General features: G+C 44.7%; 1 protein-coding gene across 1 annotated transcript; it reads right to left on the reverse strand.

The window, feature by feature from the left end:
- Window positions 1-264: 264 nt before the first annotated feature.
- Window positions 265-24,602, reverse strand: csgalnact1a (chondroitin sulfate N-acetylgalactosaminyltransferase 1a). The gene is made up of 8 exons (XM_068706754.1): window positions 24,497-24,602; window positions 15,089-16,357; window positions 12,725-12,941; window positions 10,646-10,747; window positions 4,410-4,588; window positions 3,774-3,868; window positions 3,495-3,576; window positions 265-2,121 (listed from the first exon to the last, which is right to left on the reverse strand). Exons 2-8 carry the CDS (start codon window positions 15,906-15,908, stop codon window positions 1,826-1,828), a joined length of 1,791 nt encoding a protein of 596 aa, XP_068562855.1. The 5' UTR covers window positions 15,909-16,357; window positions 24,497-24,602; the 3' UTR covers window positions 265-1,825.
- Between the last annotated feature and the right edge of the window lie 355 nt (window positions 24,603-24,957).

Here is a 24,957-nt window from a genome sequence, read left to right on the forward strand (position 1 = left end):
CAGTGGTGCTACATTCAAGCAAGTCAATAATCAGGAACACAATATTCCAATATTCAATCTTCTTAAATTGCCTTAAGAAGAAATAAGTTTGTTTTTTGATATTTTTGGATTTTCATTAGTGGGAAATTAGTGGGATTGCCAAGATGTAAAAGTACAAATTTAAATATTCTCTAAAAATGTTTTGCCTTATATTCCACCTTAAAGCTGGAGAAGACTTGATGCTAGCAGCAGATGGCGTAAGCAAACACATCATCATAACGCATACTCAATGCACGAATATGTTTTATTCAACTCATTTATATGAAATGAAAAAAATAAACTTGAAACTTATATTTCAAAGGCATTCAATGTATTTTTTAAACAAAAAAACCCACGATTTATAAAGTGTCTCCGTTCACATCTTTGGTCGTCTACCAAATGTTCAGCTCCTTTTGATTTGAAGTGCTGGAGCCAGATTCATGGGAGACGGTATTAAATCTAATACACAGTGAGCATCGAGGCAGTTATAGCTCTAAATCTACAACATCTCCAGTTTCTCTGACTGCTCAGTAATACATGTAACCTAATTTCATTGATAGAAACACAAATATTAAGATCAATAAGTCTCATTCTGACTCATCAAGTCATCGTCAATGTCAGGACAGTAATCCTAATTATGTGTCCACAAATGAGTGACAAAAACAAAAAACACAAAATAGTCTACATTATGGTTTATTCTTTAAATTATACTTTTAAAAAATATATTTATCTGTAGTTATATTTTGGGCATAATTACACGCGTCTCATATTGAGAACACTTATTGTTAAAATATGTTTTACTGACGTAGATACTGTCAGTCCACTCGTCCTTTGACTTCATTCATTATAGCGGTGAATGGTCACACATAACACTGTCCATCAGAAATAATATACTACCGAATAACAAACATAAATAAAGGAATGAATAATTTATAAAAAATAATATGTTTAGGCCGTTCCAGGCTTTAAGTCCTTCATTGTTTACGCACCGACGTGTTTCACTTTCAGTCCACTAGGTGGCTCTGTTTCCCTACATATAAAAACATGTACGCTCGATTGTCACTGGCCAGCCTGAACGCACAGTGCTCAGGTTCAGTTCACAGAAGGCACGCGGGTCAGACGCACTTTGTAGCTCAAACGTTGGCGCCGTCTTCCTGCAGCTAAAGAGGAAATGACAAATGGAGGTTAACTCACACAGTGACGTTTCAGACAGGAGATCTGTTGATTAATGTCCAACTCTAGTTGAATCCCTCAAGTTTTAATTCATCTTAATTTGATGTTGTCCTTTCCAGAGCAACAAAGTGCCCTGAGTCCTTGAAAAGTACAAAAATCTTCACATTCTTCATTAAAGGAATAGTTTGACATTTTGGGCTTATACACAACCTCGCTGAGGGTTAGATGACAAGATTGATACCACTCTTATATATTTATGCTAAGGAGACAGTTAGCTTAGCTTAGCATAAAGACAGGAAACAACAGCCTGGCTCTCCAAAGAAAACAAGATATTTTTCTTAGATTTAGAGATATGATGTAGGCTGCTTCTTTCACCTTCTGTTAGGCTAGCTGTTTCCACATTCTTTATGCTAAGCTAAGCTAATCCCCCTGCTGGTTCTAGCTCCACATTTAGACAGAAGAGTGGCGTCAATCTCACCGAACCCATGGCAGGAAAGCAAATAAGTGTATATTCAGAAAACGTTGATCTATTCCTTCAAATATCGGATGAAGTTCAGATCAGCTGGATTCATCCGAGTCATCTCCACTGATTGCAGTCATCGCGGTGATTTTGAATTCAACCGTCTTGAAGTCTTCATGACTTCTTGGGGTTTGAGTTCTGCTGTTGTTTCTGTTTGCGGAGGTGAGCCTCGATCTCGTGCCTGAAGAAGAGCATCCCCAGCTGGCCGTGCGAGGCCTCGTTCATGGCCTTGGACTGCATGCACATGCGGTACTGGTCCGGAGGGAGCTCATCTGCACAGTGCTTCTCGTGCCACAGGTGGAACAAGCCTCGTGACGGCGCTCGGACCACTAGGAGGTTGCTGTGGAGGTACTTCCTGTACAGGTGGACATCTTCGCCCCCCCAGCCTTTGATGTCGATGTCAAAACCTCCTGGAGGTACAAGAGCAGGGGAATGCAGCAGAAGATGCAACGTTACTATCCCACCATAGTGTGTGGTGTTATGTTAAATGATTATTATAAACCTTCTGATGTGCAACAAAACATGTAATTCATGTCTTCAGCGCTGCGTTCACTTCCTGATGAATGATCGTGAATCCTGACTAGAGTTCACAGCGTGTGATCATTGCGCGTTTTCTCTCCACTCCGCCTGGTTTGTCGTTTCACGAGGGGCCGATAATGCAAGACAGATCTCGACCCGGCATGTTTAAACCTGCACCTCTACACCTCGTCTGTTTCTGCTCACACTTTGTGTCTCTCTGCAGTTTTATTCAGATCATCCTGTGTGTCTCTGTCTCCCTCTTTACACTCGCGCTCCAGGGCTAAACAGGGATAAGAAACAAACCTAACGGATGAATTGTTCATTTGCTAATGTGCACGCGCTCATGCCCTAAGTAACACATTGCATCATCATTTCTGAAAGCATTAAACGGCTCAGTTGAAGGCATAGTTCGACATTTTAGAGAAACAAACATGTTCCCTTTCTTTTAAGAGTTAGAGGAGTCTATCGGTGTGTCTGTTTGGTGATTATGAAGCTGCAACCAGAAGCTGGTTAGCTTAGCCTAGCTTAGCATAAAGATGGGAAAAAACAGGGAAACAGCTAGCCAGGCTCTGTATCAAAGTAAAACAAAAACAAGTTATATCTTGTTTCTTTAATCCAAAAAACAAAGTGCAAACTCGATGAGTTGTGAGCTAAGCTAAGCTAAAGTAATATAACATACGTAAGCATATACATATTTACATGTACTTCACTCTGCTAGAAAGTGAATAAGCTTTTAAAATGAGACTTTTGTTTGACTTGGAGCTTGTTTAACTTTTCGGCACATTAAAGCGAGAGCATTTGCACGCTTTGTGTGGGTGTTTGGCCCTTAAACAGTAAAACACTTTGGATTTCACTGCAGCCTGTAATTGATGTCACTTTGGAGGGAAACTAAATTGATGCAAATCTGTCTTGAGAGCCAATATTCCTGAACTAATATACGGATAGAGCGCTCACAGGGCTGTGAGATCTGCTAATATATGCTGCCGCTGCTGCTCAGAGCCGTTTCATGCAGAGTAATATAATAAAATCTCCTCCCAGTTAAGAAAAGTAATGTAATATTGAACCACTTGTGTTGTGAAGTTTTTCATATCCATTACGCTGCGGCACCATTAACGTAGCGTCCAGAATCTAAGAAGACAGGTTATTACCCCGCGTTACGCAGCGCCTCTACACAGATAACCAACCCTCAAGAGCAGCAGCAGTTTACGAACCCCTGCATTCCTAAAGAGGTTGGGATTGGCATGACTGCAGCGCAAATATTTACCTATGTTGATGAAGTCGGACCTGTATTGGCAGGTCATGCCGAAACCAAAGTCCCTCCAGAACCCCGTGTCTTTCTTGATCACCTGCAGGGGAAAAAATAAAAATAAAAAACCAAGTCTTAGAGAGCTTATGAACAGAAATATGTCAGCTCAACACACACCGACAGGAGCCTCTGTGGATTTGTAACGGCTGGAGAGGGGAAATATGTCTAAACCTCCCCAGTGATGCAGCACAGCACTGGTCACGATATTAAAGGTAGTATTTGGTTGGTGAGCGTTACCAGCTGTTGCTCCACAGGTGGGACGTGTTCTTGACTCCCGTAGATCAGAGTGGGGTTGTACTGGCTGAACAACACCGGGTAGAACACCTTTTTACCTGAGACGGAGCGGGACAGAGGCGTCAGACGAGGCAGTGAACGGAAAACCCTTTCAGCACTTCATGAACGGTAGGTGGACTTGTGCTTGTACAGCGCCGCTCAAAGTGCTTTTCTGCTGTCATTCACCCGATTCACCTCGTCATAACAACAACTTGATCCTTTGGAAATATATGTCAAGATGGCTGCCATTGCATTCTGACTCGTAACAACAACATTTCAAGATCGCTTGAAATAGATTTAGACGAGTAAGAAATGTAACAACGTCACACAACTCATCATGCTGTTTGATTCATTAGACGGATTCACTTTATAGATATCCACAAGGCATTCATGACTACTTTAAACTTTAATTCAATACATTTTGACTAGTCAATATTTCTAATTACATCTGTCTAGAATGAATCTCTTGTGCAGATAATAAAACTACAATTCAACACTTGCGCTGCAGTGTAACTGGTGATCTCATAAATGCGTCGCAGATGTCTTTGATGTTAGTTCTTTCAATCTTTTATGTGTTAAAAGGGTAAAAGCATGTCTCACCGGGCTGCGTGTTGAGTCGACAGGTGTTCAGGAAGTCAGCGGTGAAGTAGATGTCCACGTCGCAGAAGAAGAGCAGCACGTTGCCTCCCTTCCAGGCTCGGGCCCCGACGTCCAGACCCCGTCCCCGAGAAAACTCCTCGTCCAGCTGCAGCAGAGTGAAGTTCTTAAAATTAACTTCCCTGTAGAGAGAGAGAGAGAGAGAGAGAGACACAGAGAGAGAGAGAGACAGAGACAGACAGACAGACAGACAGACAGACAGACAGACAGACAGAGAGGTTAGATAGAGAACCAGAAGTCAATTTGTTTACAGAACGTACACAGAATGAATATATCAATACATTAAAATACATTTTTGTCAAGTTTATTCAAAATAAAAAGAGATCATTCAAACTGTTGTTGGTTAAACTGGAAAGATACTGAATATCAAATCCAAACCACAAACTCAGCTGTTCTCCTGTCCTGTTATTTAACTTCACTTTTATTTCCTGTTTTATAGTTCTTCAGAACAGGAGTAGAGGGCCTGAATATAATGACGCTGCCATAGATACACAAAGTGGGAGGGACCTGAGGGTCGGTCGGGGCCCGCAGCACAATGATGCCCCTGGATTCTCTGATGGGTCATTTGGACCCGGTAATCTTTGGTTTTGTGGCTTTCGTGCCTTTAGTCTTTTCCACCCAAATATTATGACATCAAATATTTGTGGACTGACTTCATGTCACTCCCCAAAACATGTTCTGCTGCTCCTCTCTCCAGGATTGTGATCACGATACACACAAAAAAAAAAAAACCCAAACAACTTAAACCGACATTAAATTGCACGGGACAACAAAGCTTCCTCCTTCACTGGCCTGAAGTTTTCCAAAGATATGGTGAGAGCAAAGAGAAACAGCTGGATCCAGATGTACACAGCTGTGGCCCCCCCCCCCAACAATTCACACTGCTAGTGACTAATCCGTTACTCACGCATGCACAACATACACAGACTCACATTCAGATAGAAGACACTGAGGGAAAAACTGGTTCACACGTCTCGTGTTCGAGGCAGAACAAACAGGATTTAACCTCCGGCTGCATTCATGTGATGCTGGGTGACATAACACACGAGAGGGAGAGGAGCAGGTAGACATGCACCGCTCTGTCACAGGAAGCCAGGATGACCAGAGGAAACCTGGTCTTGGTTTGTTTTTGCAGGAGGCAGCTTGAATCACGCTTCCCAACATTTCCATTTGACTGCTGTGTGTGTGTGTGTGTGTGTGTGTGTGTGAGTGTGGACGTCTGTGGGAATAGCTTGCATCGGCATATTTCTTCACGTGTGTAAAAAGCCTTTGTCTCGCTGCTGTCCTCTCAGCTTCTCCCTTTAAAGATGCATAATAAAACCTTTTCATCCTGGTCAGAGACGGAAACACGACGTCACTCGTGAGCGTCTTATTTATCCGATGAATATCGAGAACAATAATCTGTGTACCTGTCAATATGTGTTTGTGTGCCGTCAGTCAACAAGTCTGCAGTCGTCGTTCCCCCCCCCCCCCCCCCCCCCCGTCTGCAGATTCTGGATCCGTACCGAGTCAATCTGTCTCACAGTCTGCGTCCCGGGAGAGGCTGACCCACCTGCTGGCGTTAAACTGTCCACAGATGGCGGAGACGGAGAACAATAGCTCTGTTTGTCTCAGCAGCTACGTTCACGTGTTGATTATGATTTTATGTTGGTTTATTCTGTCCTCCCTTGTTTTAAAGCAATAGTTTTGACATTTTAGGGAATAAATACTATTTACATTTTTAATTTATGAAAGTTAGACGAGAAGATCGACACCGCTCTGCCAAACTGTTCCTTTAAAACAGATCGATGGTCTACTTGGGGTCTTGTTTTACATTTTGGCTCAGTTGAGTGAGATCGTTTTCATGCTTGTGTCACTTTGAATTTCACTGAACCCTTTAATTGATTTCACTTCGGAGCGAAACTAAATTGATATGAATCTGTTCTGAGAGCCAATATTTCTCAACCCAGTATACAGATACGGAGGACAAGGGGCTGCGAGATATGGCGTGTCTTTAAGAGAAACATCTCTAAGAGATATAGAGAGTCTTCATGCTAAGCTACGCTAACCGTCTCCTGGTGGTAGCCTCACATTGAGCAGACGTGAATCTACCCACAGATTCAGCTGTAGTTGTAAACAATGCATTAAATGCTCTTCTCCTGAATATTTTTTTGGTGAAAATGTAATTCTATCTTTTCCTCTCAGACGTTTGAGTGTCTCTAAAATGTAAAACCAAGAATATGGACATTGGCACTATTGTGTGCCAAGTGACAAAAAGTCCACTTAAATCCTGGAACGTCCTTGTTTTCTAAATTACTTTTAATATTCTGCACTTTTTCCTTCCCTCTTCCATCACAGGCATCAGCTCCCTTATTGTGGCCAGAAAAAAAAGTCCAATGTGTTGACTGTGGGCGTGACGGCTGCTACCTAGAAGGAGCTAAACTGTCGAAAATTGTGTCCGAGTGAGACGCCTGTTGAGAGCTGTCATGTTGTGTCACAGCAGCAGTCCTGATCCTGTTAGTTCTGTTCCTCTGTGTAACCATGTGCATCTATTTTGGTTGTGTGTGGCTATAGCTGATCGCCGACACGGCGCTTTCTGAACGTGAGAAGTCTTGGCTGTGAGCCTCTGTGTCTGTGGCCACGTCCTTCTCAACAAGTCTCTGAGATACCTCAAGCATTCCTGCTTTGCAGCTGTACTACTGACACTTTGGTTCAGGCAGATATACCAACAACTATTTGATGGATTTGGCACAAATGTTAGTAAAAACATTCTTCTTCCCCAGAGGATAGCTCCTAATGACTTTGGTAATCCCCTGACTTGTCCTTTGGCGTCACCGGCAGATTTATCCAGTGAAATATCTCAACATCTACTGGATGGATTGGCCCAAACATTTGTAAACACATTCTTCTTCCCCAGAGGATATCTCCTAATGACTTTGGTGCTCCTCTGACCTCTCCTCCATAGCGCCACCATGAAGTAGGTCTGTGGTTTCGGGTGAAATGTCTCAACTACCGTTGGACCGATTTGGTGCAGACATTCACGCTCCCCTCCGGATGTACAGTATAGTCAATTTGTTGATCTTTTAATCTTTCTCTAATTTTTTTGTAAATCCTGCAATCACTCTTAAACAACTCATTGTCCCTGTTTGTCTGGTGTTCACAGAGCAGGAGGCTGATGTATTTGGGCTACAGTGCAGTGAGCTGGGGAATCAGCAGTCAGTGCATGTAGTGAAAGAAGTAAGTGCAAGCTATAAAACAATGTAGACTTGTTGGGATCGCTCTCAGGCAAGAAAGCTACTCCAGTTATCAACGCTGAGACATTTGCAGAATGAGTAGTGGAAATCTGCAAAGACTCTCTTGAAAATGAATATTTTACAGCCTTTCAAAACGTCTATATGATTTGTTTATCATTTCAATAACTCACAATCTCTCAATCATCGTCTGCCGGATATTTTCCTCTCGCTTCCTCGTCAGACGGGTTGGTTTCCCGTCTGGGAACCGCAAGAAATGCCACGATAATAAGAAAGGCTTGGCACGAGTTGAGGTAAAGGTTCTAGCTGAATGAATGGCAGGATGATCTCATACTCCGCTCCTTCGTCTGTGGAAATGTTTGATCCCTCTCTTTCATCTTAACCCACTACTTCCTTTGATATCCTTGTCGATGCTCTATTTCCATCCTCGGAAAATCTGACTTTGTCTTTGTCCAACTTGCTCTCCTATCTTATCTTCCACACCACTCCTCTGACTTCTTTTCTCACTGGTTCCGTCTCTCTCCTCCGCGGCCGACACACAGTGCTTCTTCACATGTATCGACTGGTATCTCTCTAAAACAGATCAGTCATTCTTCTCCACAGACTCACTCCCTCTTTTTTCCCTTTATCTAACGTTGTTCTCCATCATTATTCTTCAGCATGTGAGGCTGAGAAACTTACATTTCCCCCGACGGTTTGAGCCTGAGTTCAGTCTTTGAAGTATGGATGTGTAAGCGATATACTTGAAAGTTCAGCAGCTGATCCTATCTATTTTAAACGATCCGCGGCGTCTGGCAGAATGCTTGAAGACTGATGTTCTGGTGCTTCTCTGTCTCCTATATTCTGGTCTGGCTGTATAGGCTTTTGTTACAGTAGAACTGGTTTGTCTTTTGATTTATACTCCCAAATAATTAGCACCTAAAAACCCACACATGTTGTTTTGTCATTTAATCCCTGAAGAGGGGCTGATATGGGCGATGAATGAGATCCAGGATCATTTGCATGTTGTAGTTACCATTGGCTGGTGTTAGCCTTATTAATGCTCTTTTGAAAGGGTTTCAGTGGTGAAGCAGAGAGTGTGACTGCATGCGGTTAAAAAAAACAACAAATACCGTGAGGTTGTTTGGGAGGAGATGCTAATCAAACCAGCTTCTAGAGGTGAATTACATTTGCAGGAAGGGCAGCGCAGAATCAGATCAGCCACTAATGATGCCATCACTGCTGGGAAAGGATATTGACTTGTTTGTGAGTGAAGTGTGTTTGTGTGTGTGTGTGTGTGTGTGTGTGTGTGTGTGTGTGTGTGTGTGTGTGTGTGTGTGTGTGTGTGTGTGTGTGTGTGTGTGTGTGTGTGTGTGTTCTTGCACTTGAACTGCATCTCTGTGTGACCCGATTTGAGTTTTAGACCTTCATAGTAAGGAGGTCCGACCCTCACCTCTTGTTTTCTCCTGTTCTTCGGGTGAAGAGCTGAATGAAACGATCTCTTGATATCATTTGCATGCATATCACTGAGACGATCTGTCAATTACTGAGACTGATTAGTCGGGTCGATAAAAGACAACTGTGCTAATCGATTCATTCATCAAGTAAAATGACCCAAACTGGGTTCAATACAACTTCACAAATGCAAAGATTGGTTTGCGCTCTGTGTTGAATCCTAATGGCTTTGCCTCTAGCGCCACCATGAAGTTCACACTCACACAACTAACAGACGTATTGACATGAAATTTGGTTCATGTATTCATATCCCCCAGAGGATGGATCGTCATAACTTTGGTGATCTCTGACCATATGTACTAAACGTATACAGGACATATCCCAGATGTACTTTATGTCTAGTACTAAACTAAAACAGTGAACATTATACCTGCTAAACATCAGCCTGTTAATGGTGAGTACAGTACGTTAGCATGCTGTGGTTAGCTATATGTGTGTGTGTGTGTGTGTGTGTGTGTGTGTGTTTCTCCAGTAGAATGGAACCACAGGTACTTCTTCTTCCAGTGATGATTACCATTCATTGTGTCAACAGTCTGGGAGCCAGATAGACTAAAGGTGGGAGTACAGAGATGATTACAGGTCCTGATTCACACCCAGATAAGCTGCTGCATTCTGGGGAATGCATTGTTAGGCTGTGAGAGGAATGTAAAAAAGCCTCCCAGAGTTCAAGGCAGAACCACTGCCGAGTGTGCTTCATCGGACACTGACTGCACCTCCTCTTGCTTCTCCTCCGACTGTTTCTCAATCGCTCCTTCAAGAATCCTTCCACACTAACATCGGTAAGATTTATTGTTTCTGTTCTTCTTTCCTTCTCTTTTTTGAATCTGCCATCTGCTTCACTTTGAGCGTATTTAACGCTGCCTTTTTCATCTTCACAGCCGACACACAGAGGGATAAAGAGACGCCGTGTGACACCAGAGACAGTCCGACTGCATCAAGGCCGCACTAAAAAAACAAACAAAAAAAAACCTTCGGGGCTGAGAAATCGACAAGCATCCCCATAGAAACCCCCTCGGGGGAAACTAAGGCCGCGGCGGATCTGACTGCCGATCGTCCGGCGGCGATCGTCTGCGGAGGTGTGAGTGTCGAGAGGCTGCCGTGAGTCAGGGATGATCACAGGCGCGTTGTCATTTATCTGTGTTGGCTGGTGGCTCTCAGCTCCGCAGCGTGGGTGGAGCGCTGCTCCATTATTCATCAGACAGATGACTGGCCGTGGCAGGACGCCGAGCCGGGAGGTGTGTGTGTGTGTGTGTGTGTGTGTGTGTGTGTGTGTGTGTGTGTGTGAGGGACAGATTAGAAAAGAGGTTTCTGGTGTGGAATTATTTTTCACGGCATCTGCTTCTGAGAGCGGGTGCGTGACTGCGGCGGTGTTTATTTCATGACATAAATTGCCTCCCATATTGTGCGTTTGGCCTGCAACACAAACAACTGATCTTGGCTGTGCTTCCGACCCACCTGGATGTGTTCTCCAGAGTGCTGCGGACTTCGCTCATCTGCTCCTTCCCAAAATACACCACCGTCAGATGGACCCGGCCGTCCTGACGCACACAGACTTCCCTGTACACACACACACACACACACAGGAAGGGACATTATAGATGAAAGCCTTCTGAAACTCAGCAGGGAGGAAGAGCGCTGTGGATACATGAGGGTTTGTAAAGAAGAAGGCCTTGGTTAAGAGGTTTTATTCTTTCAAGTGCTGAACATGTTCACTCCAGCAACAGCTGAGATGATTGATCGATTAAAAAACGTCAAGCATTTACAGGTTTCAGCCTCTAAAAGGTGATGGTTTACTACTTCATCTCTCGGGGGTTAGTTGGACAAAACACGCATTACAACAACACCACCTTTGGATCTGGGAGATTGACCGGTTCTTGTTCTTAATTTACAATGATATGGTCTCCATGCTCAGCTGTGATCCTGACTCTACTCGTCCTTTCACTGTGTTGAAGCACAGGGGGGAGATTGTGCGCCAGTGAAAAAGGGAGACCAGGTGGGAGATGCCTGCGGGCACTTTGATGGAGAAATGTCAAATATATCACACATATGCTGAAGATAATGCACCTCCTTTCCCTCAGCGCGCACACACACACACACGCACACACACACACACACACACACACACACACACACACACGCTAGAGTTTTGCCCCGGAGCACATGGGGGAAAAATGTCTCATAAAACACAACTAGATACCTAAAAATGACTAAATATATGCAGAAGATATTGAAGTCATGAGTAGTACAATTTTTTGTTAACTCCTTTCTGTGAAATAGATTTCAGTTTTATAGACGGTGAGGCATTCTTCCTTTTGTCGCTGGCAGCACACACAGAGTTATTTCATAGTGAATCAGAAGCAGTGTTGCTCTTCCATCTCCAGAACGCTCACCTGCAAATGTTTGCAGTTCGCTTTGCGTTTGTGTGATTTCACATTTCATCTCTGTATTATGCACTCGGGAAATATATATCGCAGTGCATCATAAATGCTGGTATTTTTTTTTTTTCAGGCTCAGTGCGAGTAAAGAATATTTCATATATTCGCAGTTACTCACCGTTATCGCCTCCTAAACACAAAGACAGACAAACACACACACACACACACACACACACACACACACACACACACACACTTTCTCCCAGCACCCCTTTAATATGGATGAGGGTAAAGTGTTTGCTCAGCGACTCGCCGAGTCTTTCAAGTGAGTACACTTCTCGCCATGCTGTATATCAGCTGCTGCCGGTCCGCCCAGGGGGGCATTTTAATGGGCTGCAACACTGCTACTAAGCAGGATTTACCATGTAAAAAAAGCTGTGATAAGCAGCAGCAGCTGTCCAATAAATCACAGACATTAAGAACCATGTTTCCACCCGATGGTGATGGACTGCAGAGCTGAGACGAGCAGGCTTTGACTGCTCGTCAAAATAGCTTATTTATTCATATTTAATTTAGACTTTGCAGAGAATTAGTCCTTTATAGTTTTTTTTTATTTTTCCAATATCCTTCGTGGTTTGATCACACATATACTCGCCTGGATCTATTTGTGATGTAAAGTGGTTTATTTGAGAAGCTTAATTGCTCTCTGCATTACAATGTGATGTGTGTGTGAAGCACATTTCCTGAGGTCATGTGGTAACTGATGAACGCTGGGCTGGGATCTCTATTCACGCTCTTGTATAAATCATTTAAAAATCAATCAGATTTGTTTACATTCTAATTATGCCGACCGGCGGCAAAATAAATGAAGTAATAACACTGCATGTGTGGTCCCAAAACAGGAAATACATATTCCTTCAAAAGTCTCTTTGATGTTAATTTTAATAACTCTTTACCCCAATTAAAATGTCAAACTGAAATAGAAGCTGGGTTTGAATAACACAGTATCACATTTTCCGGAGTTTCGTGTGACACAACACACCGTCCTGAATAATTCATTGCGGCGCTAATGTCTACGCCTCGTTGTTTGCGTGTCTTTTGCAATCAACAGTTTGGAAACAGAATAACAAAATCTAAATTCTGAATCGCAGAGTCTCACCTGAAGTTCTGCATGAAGTGTTTGAACTTGTCCGTGCGTCTGGACAGCGGCACGACAACGTTGATGGGCATGTTGGCCGTGTTCACCCTCTCGTTCGTCGCCTTCATCAGCGGTCCGAAGGGCCGGAAGAGGACCAGGCGCCTGAATTCACTGCTCGACTCCCCTCTGAAGGTCAGCTCGTACAGCGTCCCTTTGTCCTTCTCTGTGCGGGTGATGCCTGATGGGTGAGAGACAGAGACACAAACCCATGACCAAAAGACCTTAAATGACGTCAACATTAGTGCCAGTGACCGTATTCGGTGTATACTGTGTAAAAGAAAAGATATAATTATTCTTATCTATTTAGCGTGGGATCCTGGCAAGAAAGTGTATTTCACAAAATTCAGAACTGTTCCTTTAAATCTTGCAGCTGTAAACAAACCATTTAAGGTCTAGTAACTTTGAGAATGTATATTAACATTAACCTACAAACCAAAATTAACTTTCAACGATGTCACAACAGTGCGACTTGATTTTTGTTGCACATAGTCAGTTTTAGAGTCAGACTTTAGTTTCTGTGCCTGAGGTTTCTCCGACTCGTTCTTTGTCGCAGTGATTTGTTTTTTTTCTTGTTTTGGCCCGGGTGCAGCTTTCATTTAAATCCCTTGAGAACGTCTGTGTGTGTGTGTGTGTGTGTGTGTGTCACGGAGCGTGCTGTTCCCTGCTCTTTGTTTAACAGATCATCTTAAAAGATGTCTGAAGAAGAAGCATTTTTTAGCATGCCACAGGAGCCACTGTCACACACACACACACACACACACACACACACACACACACACACACACACACACACACACACACACACACATGCGCGCGCGCGCGCGCACACACACACACACACACACACACACACACACACACACACACACACACACACACACACACACACACACACATGCGCGCGCACACACACACACACACACACACACACACACACACACACACATGCGCGCGCACACACACACACACACACACACACACACACACACACACACACACACACACACACACACATGCGCGCGCACACACACACACACACACACACACACACACACACACACACACACACACAGGGGGAGAGAGGTTATTCCGGTCATCCAGACCAATTTTGTTGTTGCAGGCCTGACGTCAGCTTGTTCCTCCAGAGAGAAGTTGCATTTTCAATTACTCCGCTATTAAAAGCAGTATAACTTGAAAGTGAACCTACTGAGGTCTGTGGGGGGGAAGAAAAGGGAAATGAAAGTGAGACCTGAGAGGAAAGAGGAAGAAAACACATTACTGGAAAGAAACATCAGAGAGAGGAAAAGAGCAGAGAGAACAGAAAGATGTCTGCAGGCAACAACAGCAACCTGGATTAAGGCCTTCCTGTTAAATTAGCTAACTTCCTGTGACGGGACACGATAAGCAGTCATTTAGTAAATAGGCTGAGCACTTTAGACTAAATGCCTTCACTTCCTGTCTCTGTCCCTCCGTCTAACTGTTATTCTGTCCCTTTCTAAAGGACAGAACTCAGTGGCTGGTAAGTCCATTCTGCACACCTCCTCTATCTGTGTACAGTTTCAGATCACTAGCTTGCCAATGCAGCCCTGAAGGCTCCCTGAAGACGCCTTTGTCAGTGCGGCCATCTAGACCGCCTCGGGGTTTGGATAAATCGCTGCTTGTTCAAGATCTGCGTAAAAAAAAATCAATGTCGGAGTCCATTAAGGAGCATTAAGAGAATCTGAGCAGGAGCTAGCCATTTCATTAAAGGCTAGCAGCACCCTCCTGCTGCTCTGTGGAGGAGGCTGTTTACACACACACACACACACACACACACACACACACACACACACACACACACACATTCACATCCATAGACATCACTGTCACATAAACACACTTACATTAACTAGGACCACACAATAGCTCCATACAGTGACTTATGGCGAATTTCCTACAAGTCAGGTGCCGCTATTGCTCACTTTAACCCCCCCCCCCCCCACACACACACACACACACACTTCTGATCTTCTAGGGATCCATGTACGGAAAAAAACAAAAGATCAGAACAACCCAAGGTTGAAGAAGACAGTTGAGGACGTTTATATTGGACTAATTCTCGGTTACGTTGTGGTGACATATTGCTATACTTTACAAGGTGGACAGAGTGAGGTTGCCGTTAACACACTGAGCTGTAAACAGTCCAACATGTACTCTGATTGGCTAAGGAACTGTGTGATCTTGTATTGCAAGATTAGACACAAAAATGTCCTTTAAAACATATTTACTGTTGCAACATAGAGGTCCATAAACAGACCTCCCTGGAGACATCTGATGTGTTCTCACCTTCTACGAAGTCAGACGGTGTGTACACTTTGCTGGTCTGACTGTTTTGTTCTGCTGCGCTCCTGCTGTCTTGCTGGGATGACGGCGTGTTGAGGCTGTGCAGGGCCGTCTCCAGCACCTCCCCCAGGGCCTCCCTCTTGTCCTTCCTCACAGGCTTCTCCTCGGGGTGACGCGTCAGCCCCATCTCCAGCTGGTACACCCTCTGCAGGGTGAAACTCTCGAAGGGCACCACTGCGTACTCGCTGGGCAATCGAGTTCCCGCGGTCACTTCGGCCTTCGACAGCTGGCTCCGCAGGAACTCCTGGAGGTCTGCCTGCTGGCTCCTGGCTCCCTGAGCCTCGCCGAGACCACCTCCCTGTGACCCAGCCCCAGCTTCCTGTCCCCCCGCTGGGCCCCCCGTGGCTCTCTTCAGGCTCTCCTGCACTCCTTTCAGCTGCTGGCTACGCTCCTGCAAAGCCTCCTTCAGCTGAGCTATCTGCTTCTTCAAGGAGGAGATGTGGAGGCGGTGCTGCTCCTCACGCTCCTGGAGGAGCACCTGATAAGATTGAACACCGGGGGGTCCGCCGCTCTGAGCAGCCCCAGCTCGGGCTCCCCCTGTCCCGACGGCTCCCGCTCCGATCCCCGGCCCCGTGCCCCCCAGGCTGGGGTGGTTGGGTCCGGCACGGGGGAGAGCGTGGCTCAGCGGGGGGTCGTCAGAGTGCGGCGGACTGCAGGTCATCACATAGAGGAGCGACAGGGAGCAGCAGAGGAGCACCAGCACGCCTCCGACACGGGAGACCCAGGCTAGCAGGCCACGCCGCAACATCGCTGCATGTAGCATCAAAACTCACTCCTCTGAGTTAAACACACACACACACACACACACACAGAAATATCATGTAACCTCACACACTCCAGCCACGAAGATAAGAGTCCATTTGTGATTATGTTCCATCACCCAGTGACGAGGCCGGCTACTTATCAGTATGAGGTCACTTCATCTGAATGAGGTCATCGCCTCGCCACTGCCTGAGATCGTAACTTGTTTTGACATTGGCAAAGTCAGCGTATGAGAAAAAGCACTTTCTCGCTTTCCGTCGGTCCAATTAGCTCCATGGTCAGCTGGAAGACTCACTCGTCGTTACATCATCTATCCCTCACACGTGACTCATATGTGACTCAGTCCACAGCGTCCTCTTCTCGTCGGCCCGGATGAAGCGGCTTTGACGGATTCAGCCAAAAATGCTACGTTTCACGAGAGAGCCGTGGTTTCCTCATGTCGTTTCTTTCCTGACGGAGAAAACAGAAAGAGAGAGCTTTGTCATTCTTTACGTCTTGATCTCCAACATCACTTGTGTCATTTAAAAAAGGTCAGAAACGCAGCAAACCGCGCTGACATGTAGCTTTAGGATGGCAAAAAGGCTTTGACTGCCTTCGCCAAATCAAGCGTTCCTTCAGGACTGCAGCTCCTGGAAAACAATGTTGTCACCGATGTTTGAGAATAAGAGGCAGAGTGTGTGAGGGTGTGTGCTCAGAAGTGAACAGATGACTGTTTGTTATTGTGAGTGTGTTCAGTGGATACAGAGAAAAGTATCTGGGACACATCTGTCTCTGTCTCTCTATATATATATATACCTGCAGTACATATACAGCGAGTGACATTTAGCTATTTATTTATTCATTCATTTAACTTCTCATTTAAACACAGCGTATTTAAAACCACTACACTCATCATGAATTTTCACAAATCTTCTAATCAAACTCTCGGCCAGAAAGCGAATAAGTGCGTTTCCCAAAATGTCAAACTATTACTTTAAATATAAGACTACAGCCAGTCGCATGTTAGCATAGCTTAGCATAAAGACTGGACACAGGGGTGATCAGCTAGCCCGGCTCTGTCCGAAGTTAATAAAATACACAATCACTAAATCTGACTCTCACTGTGACTCGTTTTGTTACCTTTGGACAGAGCAGTGCTAGCCGCTTATCCTTTGTTTCCAGTCTTTATGCTAAGCTAAGCAAACCGTTTAACGGCTCCATTTAGCGCGGAGACGAGTGGAATCAATCTATTTATCTATTCATCAGAAACCAAACAATGATTCCCAAATGTTCTATTATTGCGAAACACTTCAGGCCTCTAAAAATCCTTAATCCCAGATGGAAAAAGAGTCGATGTTGCTTCATTTAAAGCCAAAAATGATCCGATCATTAACAAACCACAAACATAAGAAGGTAGCCGCTGTCTTACACCCCGGACCAGTTCAGACAAGGTGAGCTTCATGAAGCGTGTTTGGATGTGTGAATGTGAGTCTGCATACACTGACTATATATATATGTATATATGTGTGTGTGTGTGTGTGTGTGTGTGTGTGTGTGTGTTTGTGGGAAGGTGTCTTAGTGTTTGTGTTACAGTACATATCTGTAAATGTATCTGTGTGCATCAGAAGCCGTCTCCCTTCACTCCCCACACAGTCCGCTCTTTGACAGGGCCGCCTGAAGCCGAGCCTCATGAAAGGATTAGTATGTGGACGGAGTGAATACCGGACTGTGCTCTAACAGACGGCCGAGTCGGGGAGGCAGGGCGTCTCTCCAGCCGGACCTCTGCAGCGGACTCTGGAACCGTTTGAGGAGAGAGGGCGCTCGGGGGGAAAAGTGGGCGAGCGAAAGCTTGGAGAGCAAAAATATGGCCACTGTGATGGAGGATCATCCTTTCAATTACAGGAAGTTCTGCGTGATGTCATTATACGAGTCCTTAAATATGGCATCGCATTAATGGCGCGGCGGCAGTTTAATCACTTGGTTCACAAGCAGCTCGTTAGTCCTGTTTCCAAGCTGGGAACATCAGAATAATTACATCTCTTCTGCCAGATGACTTTGACTTTCCTGGTTTCATGACTTACTGTAACAAGCTACACTTTGGAGCTGATGCCGTGAGCCACAAGCCATGCAAACTAATTAAAGCATGCATTCACTCCTGACCTTGTAAATGTCATATTGTCTTTTATTGGGCAACAAACGCATTACTTTGCATTTTTGACTAAAGTAAGCCTCAGTTAGAGGCAGGGCAACAACTTTATCTTCACACGATCAAAATCACTTATATTAATTCATTCTAAAAAACACTAATGATAAAAGTAATTTAACACATTTTGTTAAAATCTCTTTCATGCAAAATACACATTTTACAATAAGCTATTTATATTATCAATTCATTTGTTTTGTTTTTTCCGAAACGCCAAAAATTCACACAAGGATTCAAGGAAAACATTTACAAAATTTAACAAATCCTCATATTTAAGAACTTAGAACAGGTGAATGCTTTGCTTGATACATTAATTAAAGCTACAGCCAACAGGTGATTAGCTTAGCTTAGCATAAAGACTGGAACACGAGGAGAATCAGCCAGCCTGGCTCTAGCTAAAGCGAGAACAAATCCACCAACCACCACCCAGCGCTCACGAACAAACACGTTATATGAGAGACGTTCAAGGCGTACAAAAACTATGAAAACTACAACTTTCGTTATGCTAAGCTAAGCTAACTGTCTCCTGGTTGTAGCTTCATATTTAGCGGATATTTACCAAAATAACAAATAATTCCTTTAGATGATTAATGTTCTATTAAATGTGCTAAAGTCACATCGTGACACTGAAACAACAAAGACGCACATCTGCATCTGACAGCATTATAGTGATTCCCTTGTGTTGCTGCTGAAACGCGTGTTCCTTAAGAGAAACAAAACGCATCACAAGCTCAAAAGAAAAGCAGTCACCCCCGCTGTAAAGGTCCCAGAGAAAGATTCATCACTTAAACAGTGACTGAGAACCATGAGCAGAGAGTCACAGTCAAACCACTGAGTCTCACTGGGGATGAATGAGTTGATTCAGCCGTGGTTATTTGACTCCCCGTGGGGAAAAGCAGCAGCTGAATAATCAGGTTTAGTTTATTGGTGGTGCGCTGTCGGAAAAACAGTAACTTCCTGCTTTGTGTTGCCGTACTAGTGCTCATGCTGATCTTTGAAGTATTCACTGGAAGAACGCGTGTTTATTATGCGATACTTCATTCACACATCGTGTCAAACAGTTAAATGATTCAGAAATCCACAATACTGTGAGTCTTCTCACCACTGAAGCAGTGTCCCACTTTAGTGACAGTTTAGTTTCTGAATATTACTCAGAACACTTTGTTGACGAGATACTGAAGCTCACCCACAGTCAACATTTCCAGTAAAAACTGAGAGGAAATGACATCATTTGAACGTGTAACTTTGCGTTTTGCGCGTAACACAACATCCTGCCTGATTTTACAGAATATTCTCAGCAGCAAATATCAACAGAAACAGAACTTGGAACAGTTCCCGTTAAGTGAAGCTGTGACTTCCCTCTCTAGCTTTGCATCATACGGTTTTCTGGTGTCTGTCTCAACCTTAACTGTTTCTACAAAAGATAAGAACTCCATTTACCAGAATCCTCTTTGCCTAACAGAACTAATGAATCTACATGCAACATGAACGCTGCCGCACCTGTTTACCAACAGACAAACGAGGCAGAGGATGCATTTCCTCCACTTCCTGAGAAGACACAGCTGATGAATGTGTTCCCCCTCCTCTTCCACACATCTCATTCTCTCAGCTAGAAATAGGAACAGAGATGCAGGGACAAGAGAGGGAGAGGGTCAGAGACAGACAGATGAAACAAATAATCAGGCTGTCATAAAGAACAACAGTGAAATGATTTAGTGTTTTGGTGGCCGGCGATGTTTCCAAAAACAGAGCTCCGCTGTTTCGGCCTCCGAGATCACTTCCTCCCCTCCTGCTGCAGCTTCCAGCCCATGGGGCATTTGTGTGTGCATCAATTAGAGTGTCTCTTATGTGTGTGTGTGTGTGTGTGTGTGTGTGTGTGTGTGTGTGTGTGTCCTTATCTGTTCCATTTGCTGCAGGAAATATTAACTCTCAACAACTGTTAAATGTGCTTATCTTTGTGAAAATGAGGAGGCTGAGAGAAAAGAGGAACTGCAGAAGTTCGCTGTCGGGGAAGCAGAAAGACTTCTGGTTGTCGGTCACACTAGAGCAGCAGAAATCACACTCAGGTGACGGATTATCAGCGAGCGTTTGTGCTCCTCTCCAATCTGCACGGGTCGACCTTTAAATGTCTGAGGCATCTGAGAAGCAACCTTGTGACCCTCTCGTTGTGACAAATGCAGCATCTCAGGGCTGCCGCTGGATTTAAAGAGCCCATTCTCTCTGTAATATATTCAAGATATAGAGAATAATGTACTGAGACCAACCGTTCAGTTTATGTTCTTTTCAGAGGCAGACACACTTTGCAGATGCATTAATTGAGAGGATGTGAGTGTGTATACGTGTACGTGTGTGTGTGTGTGTGTGTGTGTGTGTGTGTGTGTGTGTGTGGCAGAGAAATTGCAGGAAAAAGACAAAACAGACCACAAACCACAAAGCGGCTCTATCTGCTTTAAAGGATCTTATCAATGTGTTTCCATGCTTCAGCTCTTCAACTGCAAATGTGCTGACCTCACCCTCAAGACGTTTTTTAAAAAGCATTGTTTTCCTTCTGCTCCCGGGAGCCATTTTATCCCCATTAAGTTCTGCAATGGTATGAAAATCTAGTAGCAGAAACTTTCTATATTTGAGTAATGAGTAAGTGAACATCCACTCTGCTTTAGCCAAAGTTAAATAATCTTTGCAAGGTTAATCAGTTTAAAAGGGGCACTCCATTGATTTAGTGTCATAAAAACAGGAATGCGGGATTAATAGCTGTGTATGGATCCAACGAAGCCATTTCCACTGCAGACATCCTGCTCAGCTGCTCACCTGCTCCATCTCTGCACGGCTAACGGCTGCCGGGGCAAACGGAACAAGACGCACGCGGCGACTGCATGGACTGCATGAACTATTAAAGCCCAGTACAGCCTGATCGGGCACTATACATCCGTCTAGGGTTGTGGTGGTGCTTTAGAGAAATGAGATGCTGAACTACAAATCAATACATGACGGGAGTCTCGTTAACCCCTCGTTAAGATGTCAGTCCCTAAGAGCAGTCGAGCTCAACCCTACTTTAAACATCATGCGACCAACGGCGTTTCTTTGTTAGACCTTCCCTGACCGATGAAGGCCCAGGTCTTTCAAAGTCCATGACCACCAGATTTGACCAAGTCCACCAAAGCACCGTCATCAGAGAACTAGCAGCGATGAAGGCCGACTGCCGCTTCACAGTCGCCCGTGTCCTGGCCAGCTAACAGCCTTTTCTTTAAACTCACAGCGTCTCATCCATCACTCAAACATGCACACTTGTTCATATGAGAGTGCATGGATGCATTCATCTTTTTAATCTCTCCTCTTGTCACAAACAAGCTGATGAACCACAGCTCCATGCATGTTGAGGCTCCGCCCCATACTGCCCGTCTCACGGCTCTCTGCCCCCTCTCCTTACGGCCTCTGCTGGGTCGTGTGTCTGTTACAGGTCGAGGATGTTGAAGCGCGCTCGTGTACGTTTGCCGTCGGTGAATGTTCGGCGCTCCTTCTCAGACGGCTCTGTCTGAACCTGCCCTGCAGCTATCTCACTGTAAAAATGAGGAATGTCCTCGAGGGAAGAAGGCTAGGAGAGGAGACGACAGATTAATTAAGATACATTTTAAAAAATGAGCGGGGGCCGGTGAGAGACGTGCCCACAGACGACTCGGGGTAATTATTAAGTGGGTAGATCAGATGCATGGTGCGAGAGGAGAAAATGAAGAAGTCAGTATAAAGTGAGCTTGTGGGAGGAGAACGAAGGAGAGAGGAGCGGAGAAAGGTTTCTTTGATGTGTCCTGTCCCCTCAGGTGATTCTCCCTACCATTCATTAGGGGCCGGTTTCCCCGGAACCTTCCTGTCGACGTGCCATCTGGAGGGCCCTTAAAAAAAACCCACCCACATTACACTCCTCTACTTCACTACAAGAGCCCTGTGTTAACATCCACCGCCCTCCTCCTCCTCCTCCTCCTCCTCCTCCTCCTCCTCATCCCTTCTCCCTTTCTCTGCGTTGGTCCTCAAAGTGCTCCCACTTCTTCACAGTTACGTTAGATGGTATCAGATGAAACTTTAATGGGCCTCATGAGGAAAATGGGTCATTGCAACAGCAGCGAATGTAGATACAGACAGACAGACAGACAGACAGACAGACAGACAGACAGACAGACAGACAGACAGACACTACTGCTTTCTGACATGTAATAGACAATTCATCAAAAGTGAATATAACCTTCAGTGCTAGCGGAGCGTCAGTCCGTCTCTTATCAAGAATATGAAAATGTGCTTTGTGAGCATCTAAAGACAGAAGTAGCATCTGTGGGCCAGTTGCTCTGAATCGTATCCAAAATGAACACAAACATGAACTTTAGTGCCTGCAGGAGTCAAAAGAACAGATTGATCTCCTCCATAAACCCATAACACAATAACAGCTCCAGCCCCATATTCTCCAATGTGCTATATGTGTCTGTGCCGAGGGTGGAAATTGTTGGGCACTCCCTGGTTCAGCAAAACACAATGAAAGACCACAATGCATTTGCGATCGGGCACAGCTCATCTCTGCGTAATTATGGTGCAATATAATGAATCTGAGTTGTGTAGTGAGACACTCCCTGTGCCACAAGCTTCACCGTTGCTCACACTGATTTTACAAGTGGAGATGTATAAAGAGCTGATAACAGAAGCGGACAGTGAGCAAACAGATTGAATCCACCGACTTCTGCTTTTCCTCAGCCGCTTTACCTGCAACACACCGTCGTCGTTGCGATATTCTGGCCTTTGGTGCAACATCATCCGACAGGAAGTGTTTGGCAAACGAGCGGTGAAAGACGTTACCAAGTGCGAGCCAAGTTCAGCGAGGGCCAGAGCGCGTTACTTCCCCCTTTAACCGCCGCGCAGACATCACTACCAGGCCGCAAAGGTGTAGCTTCACGTGCTCCGAGCAGTTAAACAGGTTTTGTTTTTAGGAGAATACTTGTGAGTGAACCGGCTCCACCTCTGCTGTTGATAGTGTACATATACTGGTGAGTGTACGTGAGTGGAACCGACAGTCCTGCTCCTGGAGGCGATAAACGCTTCAGTGCCGTTCATAAAGCTCTCCATTCAATTTAATCGAATTTCATCAACCGGCATTATCTAACTGAGCAAGGGCAACTGTAATATCATCAGAGGTAATTTGTTCAGTACGCTGCAGGGACGTTACATCAGCGCCGTTAAAACGTCCAGCAGGATCCCCGTTATCTGATCTGTGAAACATGAGAGCACATGCAGCCTGCACGGCATCACACACACACACACACACACACACACTCCCAGACCCCCATAGACGTGTACTAAACACACACACGCACACGCACACGCACACGCACCCATACCCCCATAGACGTGCACTAAACACACACACACACACACACACACACACACACACACACACGCACGTGTACCGAGCGTCTAATAAAAGGAGGCAACTTCATCACCCAGGCACAGGACGCACATGCATGTCATTGAGTATCACATTAATTTCCCAGATGATCACTAATACAGGGTGAAGCATTATACAGTAATTCACCCTGAGCACAGCAGCGTGTGTGTGCACTCCCCAGTCCTCCTCTTCTCTGCTTGCTAACCAACCAACCTCAAATCCCACATAATCTCCAGATCCATTCTTCCAATATGAGCAAAACAACTCTGCCAGCTTGCAAAGCAAATATTTCAGGGTGCTAGGTGCCTGTTAGTGAATGCACTAAGCAGGATTAGAACCATTTTCCTGATAAAACCCCCCAGCTAGTGTGTGTGTGTGTGTGTGTGTGTGTGTGTGTGTGTGTGTGTGTGTGAGATGCAGAATAAAAGCCTGCACTTTCACTGAGTGCATGTCATTTTATTATCTGGGTCTACCCACCAGAAATTATTTTGTGGGCGTTTTTTTGTTGTTGTTTTTTTTGTTCATTCCTGCATGCGATTTTGCTTTGAAGTGACCTAAAACATGAGTCACAGATGGATCGCGTGGCTGTTTCTTTAACCATATTTACAGATGAGGACGGTTTGATTTATATTAAAGATGTCAGAACAACGTGTATAGGTGAACACAAGCAAACAACTGAAACACACACACACAAAAAAAGTCAATTATAGGCCTATTCATGTTTAGAATAGTCAAAGCGTGTCCATTAAGTGCATTACGGAACATACTTGATTTGATTTGGCTATGATTAATAGCTGTTTCCTCATGATTGGTGACACAAAGTAGCTGTTTATATCCTATAAATACAGAACACATAAAGTTAACAGTTCCCACGCGAACTATTACGACGTTGTGATTATTATTATCTATTTTTTAATTTTTTTTATTAACATCATTGGCTATCGGCGTTGCTTCATATTGTTGCTCTCTCACTCGGTCAACTCACCTCTTGTTCCGGCAGCCGGTACTTCAGTGCATCCTGCGCGGAGGTTCGTGTCTTTTGTCCCGGCGCTGTGTGGTCCCGTCTGGTCCTGCAGTCCTCCACCGGTCTACAGACACATGCGGAGTGCGGGAGCGGGTCTGAGCGCTTGTACCGCCGAGTTGTCGTGAAGCCCCGCAAGAGAGAGGCAGACGATCACCGGAAAATGAGTGCTGCCTTCAAAATAAAAGCTGGGGCATTTGATGAAGTTTTACTACACCAAGTGAGGAAATAGTTCAGGTTTAGTTTGTGATGTGGCTATTTGAACATGTGGAACTTGTTTGTTGTCAATACGTAATTCACAGACATAGAAACACTGTGTTGTCCTAGAGATATTGGTTATAATTGGTTAAAAAAAACAACAACAGTGCAATAATAATACTCTGTCTGTGTGTGTATATATATATATATAGAGAGAGAGAGAGAGA

Source organism: Cebidichthys violaceus, unplaced genomic scaffold, assembly GCF_023349555.1.
Source record: "Cebidichthys violaceus isolate CVI_PGR_0920_01 unplaced genomic scaffold, fCebVio1.0.p SCAF_12, whole genome shotgun sequence".
Classification (NCBI taxonomy): Eukaryota; Metazoa; Chordata; class Actinopteri; order Perciformes; family Stichaeidae; genus Cebidichthys; species Cebidichthys violaceus.

What these genes read in the sequence shown, in the direction of transcription:
- csgalnact1a (XM_068706754.1), bottom strand. Translation starts at nt 15,908, where the DNA reads ATGCTACATGCAGCGATGTTGCGGCGTGGCCTGCTAGCCTGGGTCTCC. An exon ending in CACTTCATGCAGAACTTCAG is followed by an intron (nt 10,748 to 12,724) that starts GTGAGACTCTGC and finishes GTGTGTGTACAG; the next exon opens with GGAAGTCTGTGTGCGTCAGG. An exon ending in ACTCTGGAGAACACATCCAG is followed by an intron (nt 4,589 to 10,645) that starts GTGGGTCGGAAG and finishes CTCTCTCTACAG; the next exon opens with GGAAGTTAATTTTAAGAACT.